This window comes from Babylonia areolata, chromosome 31 (assembly GCF_041734735.1).
Source record: "Babylonia areolata isolate BAREFJ2019XMU chromosome 31, ASM4173473v1, whole genome shotgun sequence".
In the NCBI taxonomy this organism is placed as follows: domain Eukaryota; kingdom Metazoa; phylum Mollusca; class Gastropoda; order Neogastropoda; family Buccinidae; genus Babylonia; species Babylonia areolata.
Window position 1 is genome coordinate 9,212,133 of NC_134906.1, and position 20,322 is coordinate 9,232,454.

The window sequence follows — 20,322 nt, forward strand, 5'->3', positions numbered from 1 at the left end:
CGAATGTTTCATTCATCGGCCGAACGACCTCTTATAGGGTGAAATGAACAAACATCGTTATAAAAACTTGCGCAAACAAAAACAAACGATCAACGAACGCATACTGTAAATAACAAGGAGCTTGTTCATGATGTGCTATCAGGTCACAACTTTCAATGCTGTATGTATAAAGAACAAGGATAAATCACAAACGTCAATATGTCTGGAAAGACAGAGAGAGAGAGAGACAGAGAAAGGGAAGGAGGCATCGAAAATGATTTTCACAGAAAATGTGCAACCACCCTTCCAACTCCACCACCACAGCTTTCAAAGCCGTTTCATTAAGCACCAATCAGATAATTATTTGGAAATGAAATAAAACCTAAACCTTTGTCCAGATGGGTTAACGTCAACAAGAACAAGAAGTCTTTCACTCCTTTTAACACCTTGCACAGCACTCACAAACGTACGCAGCATTCACAAATCATGCTGCAGTCCATGTTCTGGCACACGCTGAATGGTTCTTTGCCTTACGGGTGACCTAGAAAGAGACAGAGTTTTAGAGGTATTCCTGTCAGAGGCCTACAATACTCTGGAGTACACTAACACTTTACCTTTTCTACAACTAACTTTCACATGAAAGATGCTGATTACACTTTCTCTCAGCTTTATCTGAAAGATAAGAACTGACACTTCCTCTTTAGCTTTGCCTGGAAGATAGGGACTGAACATTTCTCTTAGCTTTAAATACTGAAAGATGGGAGCCAAGACTTTCTCCTTAGCCCTACATGCAAGACGGGGACTGAGACTTTTACCCTAGCTTTGCCTGAAAGACAGAGACAGAATTTCTCTTCGACTCTAAGAGAGGGTTGGTGGGTTGAGGAGAGGGGAAGGTGTGTGGGGTGTGGGGTCAGGCTTCTCGTAACTACAACACTAATCATTTCCCGTTCATGTGACCGTTGATATTGTGGTGGTCCGACAACTCTGAACTTCCAACAGAAAGAACTGATGTGGACCCACTGTGGCCTTGGCCCTACTGCTGAAGTCCTGAAGGTTTTCTCCACATGGGACTTTTTTTCTTTTTTTTTAATTCATTCATTATTCTTACTTCTAAGTAACCCTTTTGTCATAATTTCTTTGTATTTATCTCAATATCAAAGTACAGGCCCCCCACTTTTTTTTTTTTTAACTTGCTATAATTAATTTCTATTAACTATCTGATACTATTGATAAAAAAAAAAAAAAGACCAATCAGATCTAATCTTAAAATACATGTTTTCCTGCCTGTTATACCAGTGAGCAGATATGAGAACAAAAAACAAGATCTGATTTTATCAATATTTGTTTCAATTGCTGTTATACTGGGTCTAAGAAAGATTACTGAACAATGTTTAACAAGGTAGAAAAAGCAATGGGCATAATTTATGGGTTCCGAGAAAAAAGTTTTAATTTCACGAGTAAAATTCACTGCTAAAATGTTCACTGAGACCTATCACTTCGGTGCAAGTGGAGTGTCTTATGAAAAGCGATATGGTTTTATCAACATCTTCTACCCTTCACTGTTTGGTTTTGCCAAGAAAATACAAACCTTCACCCTAGACACACACACACACACACACACACACACAGATGGTCAGTACTTTAGTTCTGGAATCAATCATCAAAAATTAAACCAAATAAAATTTTCTTAGTGGTGTTTATCAAGATAAGCTCAACGTGATCTACATTCTTTTTTTTTTTTCTTTTTTTTATATCACTTTGACACGAAAGAAGAAAAGAAATCTGAGAAAGAAAGAGAAAGATGGAGAGAGGGAGAGAGAGGAGAGAGAGAGAGAGAGAGAGAGAGAGATGTTTCAAGAGACAGAGAATGAGAGGGTGAAAAAATTATATATATATATATATATATATAAAATAAAAAAAAAAAAAAGGAAAGCTCTGCAGTTCACTGTTCATGACCTAAAATTACCCCAGGAAAATAAACTACGACACAAATCAGATTATGAGGAGGTTCATCATGTCAACCACTAGACAATAAATGTGGGGGGCACAGCACTTAACAAACGTGGGGCACACTGCTACATTAATTCATATATGTTCACAGTGATATTACAGTACAGGCATTGGTCTGTGTTCATGTGAACTGGGATCCTGAAGCTCTATATGAACTGGGATCTGGGAATCCTGAAACTCAGTATGGACTGGAATCCTGAAGCTCCGTTTGAACTGGGGATCCTGAGACTTCAAAGGAGCTGGGATCCAGGAATCGCAGAAACTCCCACTGTGTCGCTACTGCCACCACCTCCAAACGCTGATACGTTGTGTTGAAGAAGAAAAATAAAAAGGCAGCCATCCTGATGATGATCCTGTTTTTAACTTCACTGGCACACACACACACACAAGCACACGAAGACCTTGTTGCAGAAAGCAAGAAACACTTGCTGATTGTTCTTCCATAATGCACAAATTTGAAAGGCCTTTACAGTTTGGGGGCTTGCCAATGCTGGGGAGTTACAGAGGGAAGTTTCCGAGCTTCACGTGACTGTCCATGCTATCACACACACACAATTTGCCAGTGGGAACCTGTACACTGGATATGAACATTGAGGGATTTGGTTTGAAGGTGGCAAGGGTGGGGGAGGGAGCGTACAGTAAACGATTGTTGAAAATCCCCGCACCTCGGGTATACAGGTAAGGGCACACACACACACAACAAAATCATCAGCGTTCTTGTCATCAGCTGCAAGTTTCCTAAACAGTCTTTTGCCTTATCTGGTCAATGAAAGTTCCATCACATTTTATTATCTACCACTGTGGTAGGGTTTATATAGTAGTGAGTAATGACAGATGTTCTGAGCAATGTATTTTGAAGTCAGGGCAGCTCATTCTTCATTCAGGTCATGGCGTTAACCAATCAACTGATGAAGAGAAGCAAACAGTGATCGTGACAGCTGTAACGCAACAATATCAGCACCTCACAACACACAAAATCTTCACATGACAAACATGTCCCTGCTCACCTCTCCAGTTTCCTATTCAAGGTCAATGGTGTTCTCTCTTAATGCCTTCAAAAAAAAGAAAAGAAAAGAAACCAAACGAAAAAAGAAAAGACATGACAATTCCTGTCTTCTGGTGTATTTCCAAATGTATCTTCGCTGGGTGTTTAAAAAACAAACCAAAAAAAAGTACCACCATCAAAAATCAAAATGCTCTTTACTTTCAATGAGAATCCGGGAACTGGCAAGGCTTAAATTCTAAGATCAACCATGGGACAGAGAGAGATTAACCCAAACTCAAACCCTGCTGAATTTCATTTACAGTACAATCCCACTTAGTGTACACTTTTGGCTTTGCCTACTGTCTGGGTACAACTGATCCAGTCTGAGAAATTAATGCCTTGTCCCTAACATCAACACCCTTTTCAGCATAACTTGACAATGGCAGGTCAAGTGAAACCACACCACTAAAGACTGCCGAAAAACTAAGTGCCTGACAAAGTGTGTAAACAAAAATCTGGAAGTATGGCCTGTTTTTTTGTGGGCAAAGGTTTGGGGATGATGATGACACTCTGTACTAACTACTTTTTAGGGTGCTAATTCAGTCAAAAGTAACCTAAAAAAATTAAAAAAAATGTTGGTGCAAGCCCTATAAATGCATTTTCCACCCACTTGCACTATCACTGGGATGTTACAAGCAGAAGCAAATGTCCACATTCATCTTTTTCATGGGTTGAAAGAACACTTGCCACCTTCACTGGCAAGACAAGCTATTATATTTTTAAAAAAAACAACAAAAAAAAACAAACAGAACGACAGCTGCAAGTACATCTGTTTTCTTGAGGGAAAAAATACGAGGGGGGTGGGGAGGGAGGTGTGTCTTGGGACATGGTAACATGCTTAGTTTTGTGAAAAGAGGCTTTGTATGAATCATAACCAATAGTAGTGTTGATGTGTGTGGCTGGCCATGATAATGCAACAGGAGTGAAGAAATGCACACGGCCCATTATGTATGCAACAATCTTTCTTGTCCTCTTTGGAACTGGAATTTTATGGAGAGAGCGAACAAGCTAACTGCCCAAGCCTGAGCCCCTCACCTCTCCCTTGCCCTGACCCCCCCCCCCCCCCTCCCCCCCAAAACTGTTTACAGACCTACCTACACAAGGTTATTTATCAACATGTCCTATCAAGGAGCCTTAAGTTGAACCAAAACCGGATTCACATCATCATCAATGCTGTCAACATCAATCATGTAATAATACTGGTTCTCTCAGATGAGATTTCTCCTCCACTCCAACAGCTGTGGCAAACTTCAAGTCTTGCTGGCAAACATATCTAAGAGGTGGGGAAAGATGTGGGTCAGGTTGGGGGTGCAGAGAATGGCGAACTGCTGTTTGTGATGATGGGTTTCCATTGTGCATGGGAATGCTCACGAGATCTGAACAGTAACTGCACAATGGGTTGTCAGATGGGAGCTTCAGCCATTGCCTGCAAGTATATGCAAAATCATGAGGCACAGCCAAAGTGCATATAAACTGCACAAGTTCAATTCAAATTGATGCCTTCTCAGTGATGATATTATGACTGTATCTACTGATAGATGTTCAGAGACAGAATGAACCAAGGTGTGACAGTGACAATGTGGCAGAGCAAGTGATGGCTAAACCTGACAAGATGGCGTGGAGAGCCTTGGCCAAAGGAATGATTCAGTGCTTATAGCTTTCAGAGGAGTTTGATTGGCTAAGAGCGGACCGGGCAAGACGGCTCGTCTTTTCACTGTTAGCCGCGCGAAATTTGGCCAAGCAGAGCAAACCGATAGGCCTAGTTTGCATCAGTTTGACATGGTACAGTATATGACACCAACAAGTGATGAGTGACATGGCAATATCAGAGACAAACTGAGGATGGTAAATGGGAGATAAGAATATGGAATCTGAGCATAATTCAGAGGAAGGGCACACAGTGTTATTGCGAATAACTGAAGCTGTAGTTACAAACTCGTACACAAACCAGGCTGTAGATGCTCAGAAGTTAACAGGTTCTCCGACTGCCCATACACATACGCCTCTCTAGGATAGAACTTTCTTTTCATTGAGAATGCAAGTACGCTGCTAAGGCAGCAATGCCCATCAGTTCTAGGACCTGTGGGAAGTCCAGCAGAAGCCTCACAGACATTGACAGGCTGGTAACTCAATGACATGGTATGGGACTAGTGTTTGCCAAGCTGTCTTTGGAGCAACTCCTTCAGTGAAAGGGGAAACTGATCAAACAGTGCCTGCAGGATCTCTGCTGAAAGAAAGGTATGGCTTACTGGGAGAAACAGCAAGGTCTAGTAGGTAAGGGTACATGTGTTCCACCATCACTTTGATGTTTCACAGCTGTGGAATGGATCTTATCACGGATGGATAATACCTACTGCTCTGTTTAACTTTTACTTAATGAGATTTCATCACTTACAGATCTAACACTTTATATCTTATCACTTGAAACAAAACACCATGGCATCCTTTACTGATAATGGGCTCATACCACCTAGCATTATCACTTACATAGTTATGGGTGTAAACACCTACTTCATAACTTCCAGATGCAACATCAAGTGCTTTGTTTAAACTAATGGGATCTTATCACATTACAATTTCAGGTTGTTTTTTTTTTAGTTTTTTTTTTTTTTTAATCTTATCACTTACAGATGTAACACCCTACAATCCCTGCACACATGTGTATACGACTTGCATGTGTGTGTGTGTGTGTGTGTGTGTGCAAAGCAATGGGGTATGAGTCGAGTGCATGTGGAATCTGGCATCCCCCCTTACACCACCCCGTCCAATTTCTGGGATTCAATTTCATGTAGACTGAGCAAGACAAAGGGGAGTGTATTATGTCTCTTCTTTTAAAGTAAACTAAATCATTTGGTTTCTCTTAACAACTTACAGGTACTTAGCCATGAAATATTCCCCATGTGATCGGCTGAGCTATATATGCATAACATGTATTTTATAAGTAGCACAATATGATTTTCTGCCTTTCTTGTTTTTGTGAGGCGAGTGTTAACTAAAATGAATACACATATGGATTCTATCCCCTCCCCCACCCTTTTCTTATTTCATGTAAATTTCATTTTGAATCGAGGATGTCTTATGTCAACCAGATTCCAATACTCCATTCATATCTCTGCAAGTGCAAGTCTTTATATTTGTTTAAATGCTGCACATGTTATCGCAGAGATGTACTTCAGGTCAGTCTGTCTTTCACTCTATCAAAATTAATAGTCGTCTACAATTGTAATGACACTTTCACTTTATACTTGTTCAGGTGTCAGCGCTCTGCACGCGCACGTGTTCACATGCACATGTAATGCTTGAGCATGCATCATCTGCCTGTGCTCTTAGGGCGTATGCAGGGATATTTACCCATATGGAATGCACACAAATGTTCCTTGGCAAGTATATCTCACATGTGATTCTACAAACAAGCTCATCAGTATCCATATGTACCCTCATACAAAAGAAGTTTATTAATAACTGCTGTTTCAGTTTATCCTAGATACATAACCATTGTTCCTTTGATGAAAAAAAAATACATGCATATTGGTGATTTACACATGTACATCTTTCATAAATCACTGTCAACATTCCACTGTTCATAATATTTCCAACTTTCATGAGAGAGAAAAAAAACCACACATATCTTTTTAAAGGCAGTTCTATCAGTTTCAGCATGGTGTCTGGATTATCCAGCAAAACCAATGGGTTATTTCTTCGGGGGTAGTAGTCTGTTAATGGACCCGAAAAAGACACAGAAGCAACAAAGTGGACGATAGGTGGCACACCACTAACTACATACTCAATTTAAACAAAAGCAAGAAAGAAAAAAAAAAAAGATTACACATGAAAAATGCACATCATCAGGATCAAACCACAAGAAAAAAAACAAACAGGACAAAATGATACATCAGTAGGTAACACACCTTTTCAAAACAGAACATTACATGAACGTAAGATATGCAGCTAAGTCTTCTATTGTTCCAATGACTGTGTACCAAGGACTGATACAGGTTTGATGCTGAATGTCATTAGCTAATACCAATTTTCCAATGACACTGTCCGGTTGTCTTCACACACATAGACACAGACACACACAGACACAGAGAGAGAAGACAGAGACTGAGAAAGGAGAGAAAGGAGAGAGAGAAAGAAGGAACAGCACAGAGAGTGGACAGGGAGAAGCCACAGAGACAGAGAAGACAGAAAAAGATGAAGGATGCAGAAGAGACAGCGAGAGGGAGGATGGATATAGATAAAGAGAGGACACTGAGAGAGGACACGGAGAGGGCAGAGACAGAGAGAGATGGGGCAGAGAGAAAGAACAGAGAGCTTATCAAATGTGGACACAGAGGGCAGATAGAGAGGGGGCAGAGAGAGAGAGAGAGAAGACAAAGAAAGGACAGAGAGGGAGAGGGCAGAGAGAGACAGGGCAGAGAGAAAGAACAGAGAGAGAGGGGGGAGGGGGGGGGGGAGAAGGGAACAGGCAGAAGGAAAGATAACAATGAAGGATAGAGAGGGAGTGAATGTACAAAGAGAGAGGGGGCTAGAGGGAGGGAGATGGTGAAGAGAGAGGGAGGGAGGACATACACTGATACAGAGAGACGGAGAGGACACACAGGGAGAGAAAGAGGGCACAAAGAGCAGACAGAGACAGGGAAGAGAGAGAGGGAGAGGATACAGAGATGGACGACCGAGACAGAGATGAGAGTGAAATGTTGAACAAGTTCTGCTACTCTTGGTGAGTAACAATTACTTGTTAATCACAGAGCAACAAACATCTGTAACTTATTCAGTTATTGTCAGTCCTTTCATATTCAAAACACATGAAGAAAATTTCAATGACAGATGATTACCGCCAATGGACTGAGAATCCCAGGTTTCATGGACTCCTTCAGTTTTCACAGACACATCAAAAATGAGATCTTAAATTCTTAAAAACTTAGGGTTTAAACATTCCACAACTACTAAACCATTTTCAGATCTTTAGAACACCAGTCAGTGATGCAATACTTCAATTCTTTAACTTTTAACTTTTTTTTTTATAGCTGCTATCCTGTTATCAGAAACATGACCATCATTATTTACCACACGGACAGGGTAAGGGTATGGGGGGGAAAGAACCTGCAAGGAGTCCTGTTCATTGTCAAAGCGCTGCATTATCTGCTGGTTGACTAGTGAAGAAGAAACACAGGCGAGTCAATTCAGGCCAGGCATACATGGCTCCCCCACCTCCCTCACACTGTCTCCCTGCCCATGACAACTTGTCAACTCTCTCCATGCCAACATTTGTGTCTCAGTCTTTCTATCTGCATAGGTGCACATTCCCTGAACGCTTCACTGATGGCCAGCATGTGTGGATCAGAAGTTGAAAAATTGTTCTCTCTCGTCCAGAGACAACGCTTCAGTTTTACTTTGCTAACAAGCGTGATAAAATCTATTTCCCCCCCATCTGTCAAGTAGTAAACAGAGAACGCTGTGTGTAAGGATGGTAACTTACACAGAAACATCCTGCAATTCTTGGACTGGGTAAGCTGCTCTGGAAGTGCAAATGGCAACGTTTCTGCACTTACATGCAACAGGTAAGACCAGATGTTAACTTTTACCAATTGCTGTTGACATAATTCAAAACATTTGATTCTTATTACTGAGAAAGATCCCGTAATAAAAAAGCTTCTGATACGTCAGATGATCTGACTTTGATGTATCCAGTTCAGAACTGCCGTTGGCTATAAAAAATAAAGAAAAAAGAAAAAAAAAAAAACGCAAACAAGCAGGTGATGACGAAGAGCTTTCATGTTCCTCCCATCTGCCGGACACAGCTTACACAGAAATAGTACAAGTATCAACTTTCACTCCATTGTGAATGACTAGATCTGTAAATACTGCCAAATTTCAATGTCTTATCAACTGTTGTTTTTTGGGGGGTTTTTTATACACGCAATCCAAATAATGTGGATGACGTTGTGGGAGTTGGAGATCAGATGTTTTATGCATTAAAAAAAAAAAACAAACTTTTTTCACACATACTTCATTACTTGTTACACATTGGTAGGCCTTTTTGGGGGAAGAGACAGCTGCATCAAAAGAATGTTTGGCAGGGAAGCTGCGTCATAAGAATGCTTGGCATGGAGAAAGTTAACAAACCCATTTTGCTTTACTTTTTGTATATCCTCTTAAGAACAAAAACAATCTCCTTTCACAGGTACTTCTGACACTTGTGTCAGATTCCCTTAATGTTGGCTGAAAAAAAAAAGAAGAAAAACAAAAACAACTTGATACTAATTTCTCCCTGAGTAGCCTATAACTTTTAAAATTCTTTTCTTATACTTCATATTGTTATATCTTTCTGAAAGGCTGATGATGCCTTTTTAAATGTGAAGTAAAAAAAAAAAAAAAAAAGAAAAAAAGAAAAAAGAAAAAAGAGGAAAAAGAAAAAAAGAAGAAGGAAAAAAAAAAGAAAAAAAAAGCGCATGCACACAGTTTTCAGGAACGAAAAGAAACAAATAAAACCAAAGCCTGTCAATCCATGCACTGCATCCTTGTGGCTCTTGTTTGGGAGACAGTAAGATCCAGGCCGACAGCTCCACGCTGGGTTTTACTTTTCTTTAGCACTCGTTTCGTCATCATGTGATTTGGTCCCACAGGATCCTGCACTCCTGAGCGAACGGGTGCAGGCACGTCACTTAAGTGGACCAACTCCCTTGGTCTCCACTGAGCGACTAGAGAGAGGTAACTCTCTTCTTTGGCCTCCTGCTCGACAAATTCCCATGATCATCATCATGTCCTCTGTGATTCAGAGATCCTTGGGAACTGTCAAGATGGCACAGTTTTTGTTGCTGTTGTTGGTTTTCCACACACGCATAGTCCCAGATAGAATATGGGGTTTTCACTTGGGAGTCTTTTTGCTCACACATCCCACAGACTTACCGGGTTCTTGGAACTGCTAAGTGGCATGCAGTTTCATACAGTTTTTGTGGGCTGATCTGTTTCTCCCACACGATTCTCACCAATGTGGTTTTTTTTTTTTTTTTTCCAGATTCTTCTTCGCTCAGGGAACATATGTACGGAATCAACGAAGACAGAGAGAGAGCTCCCCGGATTCTTTCGTGATGTACTGTTTCGCCTTGCTGAAGTGACTGCAGTTCTTGACTCCTTCAGTGACATTCACACACTGGACTGAAGTGGCTGTAGTTCTTGACTCCTTCAATGACATTCTCACACTGTACAGGTGGCTGCAGTTCTTGACTTCTTCAAAGAAATTCACAGTTTTTTCTTTTTTCTCAACACACACAAACCTTTTCATGTCACTGTCATGCAGTATTCAGTCACTACATGGCCAGTCATTCCCCAAAAGCTTGTTGCTGCCGAAGGGAGTGTACTTGCCTCTTGTTCATACATAGGTAGTGTAGCATTTTGTACCTTTCATTGATGACATCCTCTTTCAATGTCCTCCAAGGGGAAAGTTCATTTCTTCAAAATTGGCCATCAGTTCACTCTGCGCATTCATGTCGATGGCGTTCTGCATTTTCTGTCAACAAAAAAAACACACAAACATGTTTACTGCAATTTCATCCTTACAGAAGGTTTCAGAACTTTCCTGCAGACAAACTGATCAGCCAACCTGTTGAAAACACCCTGCTGCTTACTGCCTGCACATACCTGTCAACAAGATGTTAATCAACCTTACATTTTATTCATGTCAGTCACATAGAAAAGAAATGCAAAGAACGTAGACATAAATCAATACCAAAAGGAAACGTCCTGCAATACACATAATGAAAACAAGTGGAATGTCTTCAGTTTCAAGCCAAGAGACCGTCCAGGTGTAAAGCTGCCCTGGAAAAAGAAGAACAAAAAGTGACGTTAAACAATGAAAGCAACACTGACAATCACCTCTGCTGCACAACAAAATGAACACAGCAAGGGCTGCTAAACCGACAGTGACAGATGTGCTGGCAACTGATGGACCAACTCTTCCCTGCTCTCATTTTCAAGTGACAAATGATGGGAAAGAGTGAAGGGCAGGAATACAGAAATGTAAGGAGGGGGTGGTGTTCGGAGGGGGGGGGGGGGGGGGGGGGGGTTAGAAGAGAAGAAAGCAGCTGTGCTGTGACCATGTGGGTTGTCAGCACTCTGCACCACCTTTCCTAAAGCAGCCCTTGCCTCTTCAACATCTTCACTGTCCATCAACCAACCAACACCACCTCTCTCTCTCTGAATTCTGGCTGTGTTCTTTGGTCAAACAGAACACAGTCAAACATACAGTTGTTTTGTGGTTTTTTCTTTCATGGTTTTGGCAATATCTTTGTTGTTTTGGAAAAATCTTTCTGTACTTTTTTGTCGTCAGTGTTCTTTGTAGTTTCTCTAAGTGTGAAACATTCAGTGTAGTCCTCTTCCTTTTCACAAGCTTGATTTTTATTTTTTTAAATAATGTCCAACGAGTATCTATTAAAATAAACAAAAGCAGAATAAAAGACATAAAAATATAAATAAATGTGAATTTAAAAAAAATTAAAAAAATAAAATAAAAAAACGGAAGAAAAAAAAAACCCTCACAATTTCCTGGGGTGGAAAAAGGATGAAAAAGTTGAAAAATAAAGGACTTACAAACAATATATATAACAAGAAAAATAGAAACAGACCAATAAACAAACAAATAAAACTTGATCTGCCATACAACAAAATCTCCAAATCTTAAAGGAGAAAAAAATAATGTCCAAAAGGTATCTATTAAACAAACAAAAGCAGAATAAAAGACATAAAAAAAGACAATAAATGTGAATAAAAAAAAAAAAAACAAACAAAAACACCTCACAATTTCCTGGGGGGAAAAAAAGATGAAAAAGTTGAAAAATAAAGGACTTACAAACAAAATATATAACAAGAAAAATAGAAACAGACCAATAAACAAACAAAACTTGATCTGCCATACAATAAAATCTCCAAATCTGGAAAAAAAAAACCCCAAAAAACTCCCCCCCCCCCACCCCAAAAAAAAGCAAAGCAATGAAACAAAACCTGCCACACATAAAAGATCTCCTTTTTCACGTTTTTCATGCCGCACCATACAGCACAGTACACAATGCCACTTCTCCTTCTCCAAGTTAACAGCAGTGTCAATGACTGTTACTGTCCCCCCCAAAAAAAAACCCCACAACCAAAATGGTTTGGAGGGTTTGGGGGAGCGCATCCACACTCCCTTCCATCAGCCTGTTCTCTCTTTCACTTCCTCCCGCCTCTCTTTTGCCCTCTGCCTGTGCTGAAAATGGCAGCAGACACGCTCAGACAGGACCAAGTTTCTATGTGGTCCATCACCTTTTGTCCCTTCTGTGCCTCTGTCTACTGCTTCATGTCTTCAGTTTATTGAGACTAATGACGGACACTGAGTCAGTCCATCATCAGCTGTTATTTTTTTTCTTTTTCCACTCCTCCTATCATTCATAAATAAGCCAATGAGGCAGGGAGGGAGGCTGATAGCCTGCTCAACTTGAATCTGTTGTGCTGTCATGCCACATATCATTCTCCTTTTTCTCCTGTGCCACGTTCCTCGCTGGTTACGGACCAACGTCAATGATGACCTGCAAAATTCAGGGAACCTTTTATTTCCTTCTTTATACTGATGTAGAAATCAAACTCAAACATAGTAAGACTGCAGTCATGATTGTTGTCACCCCCTCCACCCCCCTCCCAAAACCCCTATAAAGGAACTGATTTCTTATTTGAAGATATCAAATACCTCCAGTGCACAGGCCCCCCCCTCCCATATCCTGCAGTCCTGCCCCACCTTCAATGCTCTAAGACGCCAGGCATGGCCCAGCTTGGTGAAGCTCTAGGAGAAACTGTGGGGACTGGCAGGGTACCTGCGATGGACCGTGGACTTCACTGTCCTGACTGGACTGAAAATCTAGCATTGCCAGGGAACGCGGAAGAAGAAAAATAATTTTTTATTCCCCCTATCTGTAAGGGGGAAGGGATAATAGGCCGATGGTTTGAACCTTCCTGTAATGAAAGCTGACCTACCATTGCTTCAAGACTTCATCCTAAGTTGTTCTTTTAACCCAGAAGCCAAAATTGGTTTATGATCTGTAAATCTTAAGAAATTAACAAAAACACATCATTATTCTTCGTTAATTAAACACTCATTAGGATTTGTGACTTATATAAAATAAAATAAAATAAAATAAAATAAAATAATAAATAAAACCACGATGTCAATGTCCTGATCATTAAGTTTATCTACTTCCTGCTGATCTTCAAAATTTCACATAGTATCTTCTGGAGAAAAAACAACAACAAAAACACCTTTTCTAAAGTCTAATCTGTGGGTTGTCTCTTCCCCCCCCCCCCCCCCCCCCCCCCTCCTCTTTGATGCATATGCTACTGTATTGCATTATTCATTTAATGAAAATATTGCTTCTCCCAACTGTCCATCTATCAATTTTTTTTTCTTTAATAAACTTTATGCCCATATTAAGTATGTTAGAATGATACGAAACCATGAATATACACACTGATTCATCTATGAACATACATGCACACATTATGCACATACACAGCATTAGAACAGACTTGCTGCTATAAGCCAATGCACTGACTAAGTACACGGACAACATGCATGCATATCAAACATTTAACAGCTGACTGTGGCTTGATACAATGTTTTGTAAAGTGACTCACAATGTTGCAGTTAAAAAAAATATAAAATTTGGAGTGTTGAAGAAAACAAAGTAAATTTAGAAATAATCGGTTACTTTTTAACAGTACACAATACAATCACACACACGCACGCACACACACACACGCTTATGTGTGTAACAACTGATAATAATTTCATCTCACCTAGAATAAGAAAAAAGCCTCTGCACTGTTATAACTTGTTGCTGTTTTTGGAATTAACAGCCAAGATTATATCTTAATACAAACAAGAGCAGGAACATTGAAAGGAAAAAGACTGAAAACAGAAGACACAAACTATGTGGCAAAGCTACAACTATAAGCAAATGGCACTGTTGCATGCAAAGGACTCACCCATTATCAGACATGCCTGCTACCATTTTCTCTTCTCAGTAATAAAAAAAAAAAAAAAATTAATCACAACACAGCACTATTTTCAGGACCACGATCAGCCAGATGTCCAGAATTCAAAAGCACTGTTCTGTTCTGACAGATGCTCAACCCGTTCAGTGTCTATGAGATGTCAGCTGACATCTGGCACAAAGTCTTGCCACAGTGCCAATAAGACATCCACTGGTGTCTTGCACATGTTCAGATTTTATCCTCAGTTTGGTTCCATGAACATAAACAGACTATGAATGGTTAGTCTGATATCTCTCAATTATTAAAAAAAGACTACATTTAAGGTGCAAATATCAGGAGGAAGAACTCTTTCTTCTCGATGATTTGCAAATCAGACCACGTGGAATGTGCATGGAAATAAAGTTGCCTCGTATGCAAAAAAAGGCCTTGAAAACTTTTCCCAGCAATGTTAAGAGCAGTAGGTTCATGGATAACAGACCCTTCAGTGACATGGGTCCTCTACCTAGCTGTTTGGCAACGCGAGTTTGGCAGTGAAAGGGTTAAACAAAACTTTCTGGTACTGAACAGTTTCTCAATTCACCAACACGTATTAAGACTAAAAATCCTGGGCAACTAAAACTTTTTTTATGTAATTTTTTTTTTTTTTTTTTTTTTAATATAAATGTCCCCCACCCCACCCCTCCCCAGCCCCCCTCCTTTCTTTTCAGGGACAGCATTTCAGGAACATTATCCATTTGACTGTTTTCAGATCAAATATTGACAGACACTGAGACTATAGCAGCAGGCACGTCTCATGTAAGCGAAAGGACACAGCAAAATGCAAAGCATTCAGCAAAAAGCAAAAGATGCAGCAGGAAGCAAAGATGCAGCAGGAAGCAAAAGATGCAGCAGGAAGCAAAGATGCAACAAACTGCAAAGGATACAGCAAAGTGGCAGCAAAATGCAAAGGACACAACTGTGTAAGAACAAAGCTATACACAGAAATACCAACCTACAAAGACAAAATGGAGAGGCGGTTACACAAAACATGCAGCAAGCTTGCTAACACAAAATGTCTGAATTTCAAGCAACCATATCACACAGCTTCTTCTTTCTGTGGAGGGTGGAAAGGAATCAGAGTGTGAGTGTGTGTGCATGCGCGTTTGTTTTAAAACCATCAAATGTTCTGTGACTAGTTAAATCTACCAATAAGGCAAACTAATGTACAGGGAAAAACACTGCCTTAAATCCAAACCTTACAGCATCATCTTATTCTAATAAAATTACTAACAGCTCAACCAGCTACAAACACCATACCAAGACCATCACCATGTTGGAAACAAACCCACTGTTGATGAACAACAAAAAAAGGAGAAAAAAAAGGATGTCTTCAAGCCTGGTTAAAAACATCTCACACATATTAATAACACACTCGGTTAAAATCAAAACACACACCAAGGACTACACCTCACACATATTAATAACACACTCGGTTAAAATCAAAACACACACCAAGGACCAGCTAATGCTAGAAAAAAAAAGATGGTAATACATACCAAAAGGAGGAGTTTCACTTTTATGATCTTCTCTCCAACTCAGGACCACTTTCATGTCCAAAATCGGGATCATGTTCATCATATCCAAGATCTTCAGGATCATGCTAAATATATGCACAAGCAAATGCTGATTATCACAAAGAAACTATATACATTTTTATTTCTATATACATGCATACTATATACTATTATTAATTAAACAAACTGGTTTAATAAAGTATCAAAAAGAAAAGACAAAAAAGACACAAGACAACAAACTCATTAGAGTGGGTGGGAAGAAAAATAAAACAAAAGAAAAATAGGGAGAGAAATATATAATCACTGAAAATAACCCTAACTCCACAAACCACATGGTTTTCAACACGGCGGTACCCAGGCAAAACCGATTCATGCGGAACACAATAGTGGCTAAGTCAAGCAATCTCTTTTTTTTTATGCAGTATGCATAAATGACATCATTGGCACATCAAACCACGAGTACAGGCGTGTGACTGAACCAGTGTAAGATTCAGAAAGTGGATTACCTGTGCTCAAATTTTTTTTTGTTTTCCTGCCAATGCGCATCATATTTGATTACCTATATCATCAAAACCATGTGGTTCCTGGTTCCTTCACTTAAGTGTTTTTGATAAATTCATTGCATACATAAATTCATCGGTCCACTGGTGTGTGTTTCATGTTCATTGGGCGTGTGGTTGATTTTTTGTGATTTAAAAAATGTAAAAAAATAAAAACTGCTTAAAATAGTGTGATTTGAGGGGGAAACTGGGTCATTTTGACCGAGACCTGATTGAGTTAATAGGACAGGTACACATACGTGTGTGTGTGTGTGTGTGTGTGTGTGTGTGTGTGTGTGTGTGTGTGTATCTTTAAAAGAGTGAAATTGAGAGAGAAGCAACTATTTACTGCATCTACAGGATGGACAGACAGCTACCCAAGTTTATATTCCTGTAAATTATTGACACACACACAGAGTATTACGGTTTATAGAATGGATAGACATGAAGAGGGGAGAGAGAGACTGAGAGACACACAGAAAAAGAGACAAGACTTCATGTTCATTAATGGGATGGATAGACAAATACGAGACAGATAGAGAGTGGGGTGAAAGGGAGGTGGGGAAAAGAGTTTATAATAGTCGACTGGGTGGACAGTTCAGGTAGAAGACTGAGAGTTACATTTACTCATAGTCCTATATATATATAAATATATATATATATATATATATATATTTACTCATAGTCCAATATATATATATATATATATATATATATTTTTTTTTTTTTTACTCATAGTCCAATATATATATATATATATATATATACACACACACACACACACAGGACGTTAATAGAATGGGTAAACAAATATGGAAAGGGGGAGCGAGAGACTGAGCAAGAGAGACAGTGAAAGAGACAGACAGAAAGGCTTCGTATTTTTCATTAATGGGATGGGTAGTCAGACACTATATTCAAATATGACAGAGACAGAGACAGAGAAGAGAATGTGATTATACTCACTGACATGTGGTGACGATGAACTAAGAGAAGAAATCAAACTCAGCACACACAGTGACACTGCATTCTTCCTCAAAAATTAATTTCAACATGTGTTAAGTGCGTTGCAACAAAAAGAAAAAAGATGCAAGTCATGTATTTCAAGGCCAGGAACAGGGCAAGTGTGATGTACTCCATATAATCATTATTTTTTACTTCCTTTATACACACTCGCCTACCTGTTGGTTTAGATCACCTATCACTATATCTCTGTCAAGGACATTAAAGTCCGCTGGACCGTGCCTGATATCTTCAACGAAACGTTGAAGGATGGTCTGCGCTTTCCAGACCCAGTACCCTTGATTCTTGTCCAAGGGCATTGTCTCCTGCACAAATTATCCATCAACAGAGTGGCTGAATTAGTATGAGGAACACACACACACACACACACCAAAACCATCATGTAATCATCTATGATGACTGATAAAATAGTGACATACTGTCATTAACTGACTGTAATTTGCTGTCTGCCATTGTTCCTTCCCCATATTATCACTTAGAGCTCTCATGGTTTGAATAAATCTGTATACTGTAAACCTTTCCCAAACCTTTTCCCTTCCAAACCCTTCCTCACAAAAAGGGTCAATGCCTGTTGAGGACCAGCTGTCTCAAAAACCGGTAAGATCAAAAGGAAATTTTCTATCTAAAATTACATTTAAATAACATACTTACCGTGACCCAACTAGTGGACCCCTGCCGGAGTCTGCACTAGTTGGGTCACGGTTAAGTATGTGTAATTAAACCCTATTTCACTTCAGTGTTATAATAATAATAATAAAAAAAAGGACATTTGGTATGCCCAATCTAATGATACAAAAGCCCTGGGCGTTTACAATAATTTTTTTTAAAAATGCAATGACACGTGCATACTAAAAACACAGAATTACACATAATAATAATAATAATAATAATAAAAGGACACTTGGTATGCCCAATCTAATGATACAAAAGCCCTGGGCGTTTACAATATTTTTTTTTTTAAATGCAATGACATGGGCATACTAAAAACACAGAATTACACCTACATGCACAAATCAACTCATTCCAACTCAATCCCACAAACCCACACCCGCTCCACACAAAATGTAGACACACACGCATTCGTGCACATGCACGATCATTCAAGGCATATCAACATGTGTATGGTTAAAAATAGTTAAAACAACAGAAGGAAAAAAAATGGTTAAAAATAGTTAAAACAATAGGACTTGATTAAATTATAAAAGTGAAGACAAGGAGTTATTTACTGATTTAAATGGCTGGAAATAAATGAGTTTTCAAAGAGGTGTTGAAAGAAGGGCAAGAAACAGCATGACGGACAGAAAAACGGAAGTGAGTTCCATGCAGAAGAAGCCTGGAAAGAGAAAGTGCATTGTCCATATGACCTGGTTCTGTAGGAGAATTTTTACGAGACGGTCATCGTCTGATGACTGGAGATGGCTAGACAGAAACTAGTGATGCAGAAGCTCAGAAAAGTAAGGAGGAGACATAAATTTGTAGCACAGGAGAGAGAGTTTGTAATATATTCTATCCCCAATAGGCAGCCATTGAAACCCCAAGTATCTCTCCAATTGGGAGACCAATGCTTTCTGGTATAGCTGGCAGCCATCTCTTGACCTATTAACCCCAGGGAGTTTACAACCCCTGGCAAACCATATCCCCACATACCGATGCAGAAAAATGAAAATATATTGAAATCGATCGTTTTTTCCTTCAAACTGACTTCTGGAGACACAGCAGGAAATACTGTAGACATTAGTTCCCTTCGTTTGTGGTTTGTGCATAGTGCCATACACAGGAACATGCACACCATTTCAATGAAATGAAGTGTGATGTCAGGGCACTGCTCGCACTCCGGGCTGAACGAATGAAAAGGGTCTCTGCATGCAGATGATTCTTATTTCCCTGTTCCCTACAGTTTCCAAACGAAACAGAATGAAGCAGAGGAACCCGAACACTTCCTCCTGTAAACCAGATGGATAATCATCATGTGCAGGTGTCACCAGTTCCAATTCAGCACTTCACTACTATTCAAGCTAGGTGTCGTACAAAGCTGGCGATGTCATGGTGACTGGATTTCTGGAACAGTAAAGGGAGCAGTCTTGACTGACCACCTCGGCCAGACAGTTCCAGGTGAAGACTTTCTTGCGGAAACCCCATGAACAAGGCAAGCTCCTCCTTGCATGCCCGGGTATGCCAAATACATGTATTCATACATTTGCTGTATGCAGCTCCGTGGAACATGTTACACCTTAACATAGCAGCTGTCATCATCTTCGTTCATGGGCTGCAACTTTCACGTTCACTCCTATGTACACGAGTGGACTTTTACGTGTATGACCGTTTTTACCCTGCCATGTAGGCACCCATACTCTGTTTTCACGGGTGGTTTATTAACCCGGAGAGCGCGATGAGCCATGATCGTGGCTTTCCCGATGAAGTGCGATGGGCCACAATCGTGGTTCTGTTTACAGAAGGTCCAACATCGTACGGTTATGCTCGGCAGCCTTCGTAAAACTGCCTCGTTCTGGTGTTGCTGCCTCCATGCTTGTGTTTGCACAAACTTTGACCGAGGTTACAAGTCCAAATCTTCGTAATTTTTGTAAACAATGAGTGACACTGAAGTTGATAAAGCTCAGGAAATGAGTGACCTTGTCACCAGTGATGATTCGTTTGCTGACAGGGATTCTGGTGAAATGGCTTTGTTATTTTGACACTTGGGCATGCTGGCTTGCTTGTTGTTCATTCAGTTTTGTGTCTCCAGCTACAAAAACTGGGGGGTGGGTGATGGGGGTGGGGAGGGGTGGTAAAGTGGGCTAGGCATGGATCTATTGCAATTTCTTGACCAAATCAAGACAGAAAATTGGAAATTATTTTGATTTAAAGCATTCTTGCTGCTTTTGAAAGCAACATGAGCTAAAAGAAAACATTTATTTCTGTTTTTGCCTGTGATTGCATAAAGTATTGTAGATGTGCGCGTGCGTGGCGTCGGGTGTGTCTCAAACAAATAATACAATGCTTATAATTTCATTGTTTCAGTTATATTCATATCATGATTCTGCAGCCAGAACATTTTTTGTACAGTTTAATTCCAATTTTGAGATTTTGACTCTGTAAAAGATATGAAAATACATATAAACATTGTGGTTGATGTTTTTGGAAAACAAGTGTGCAA

General features: G+C 39.8%; 1 protein-coding gene across 1 annotated transcript in view; it reads right to left on the bottom strand.

Moving 5' to 3' along the window:
* Positions 1–1,864: 1,864 nt before the first annotated feature.
* The window catches only part of LOC143275839 (uncharacterized), a 44,200-nt gene continuing 25,742 nt past the window's right edge, over positions 1,865–20,322 (bottom strand). The window contains exon 9 of the mRNA XM_076580127.1: positions 1,865–10,547. Within this exon, the coding sequence (XP_076436242.1) occupies positions 10,461–10,547 (87 nt within the window). The 3' untranslated portion in view covers positions 1,865–10,460. The remainder of the gene's footprint in view (positions 10,548–20,322) is intronic.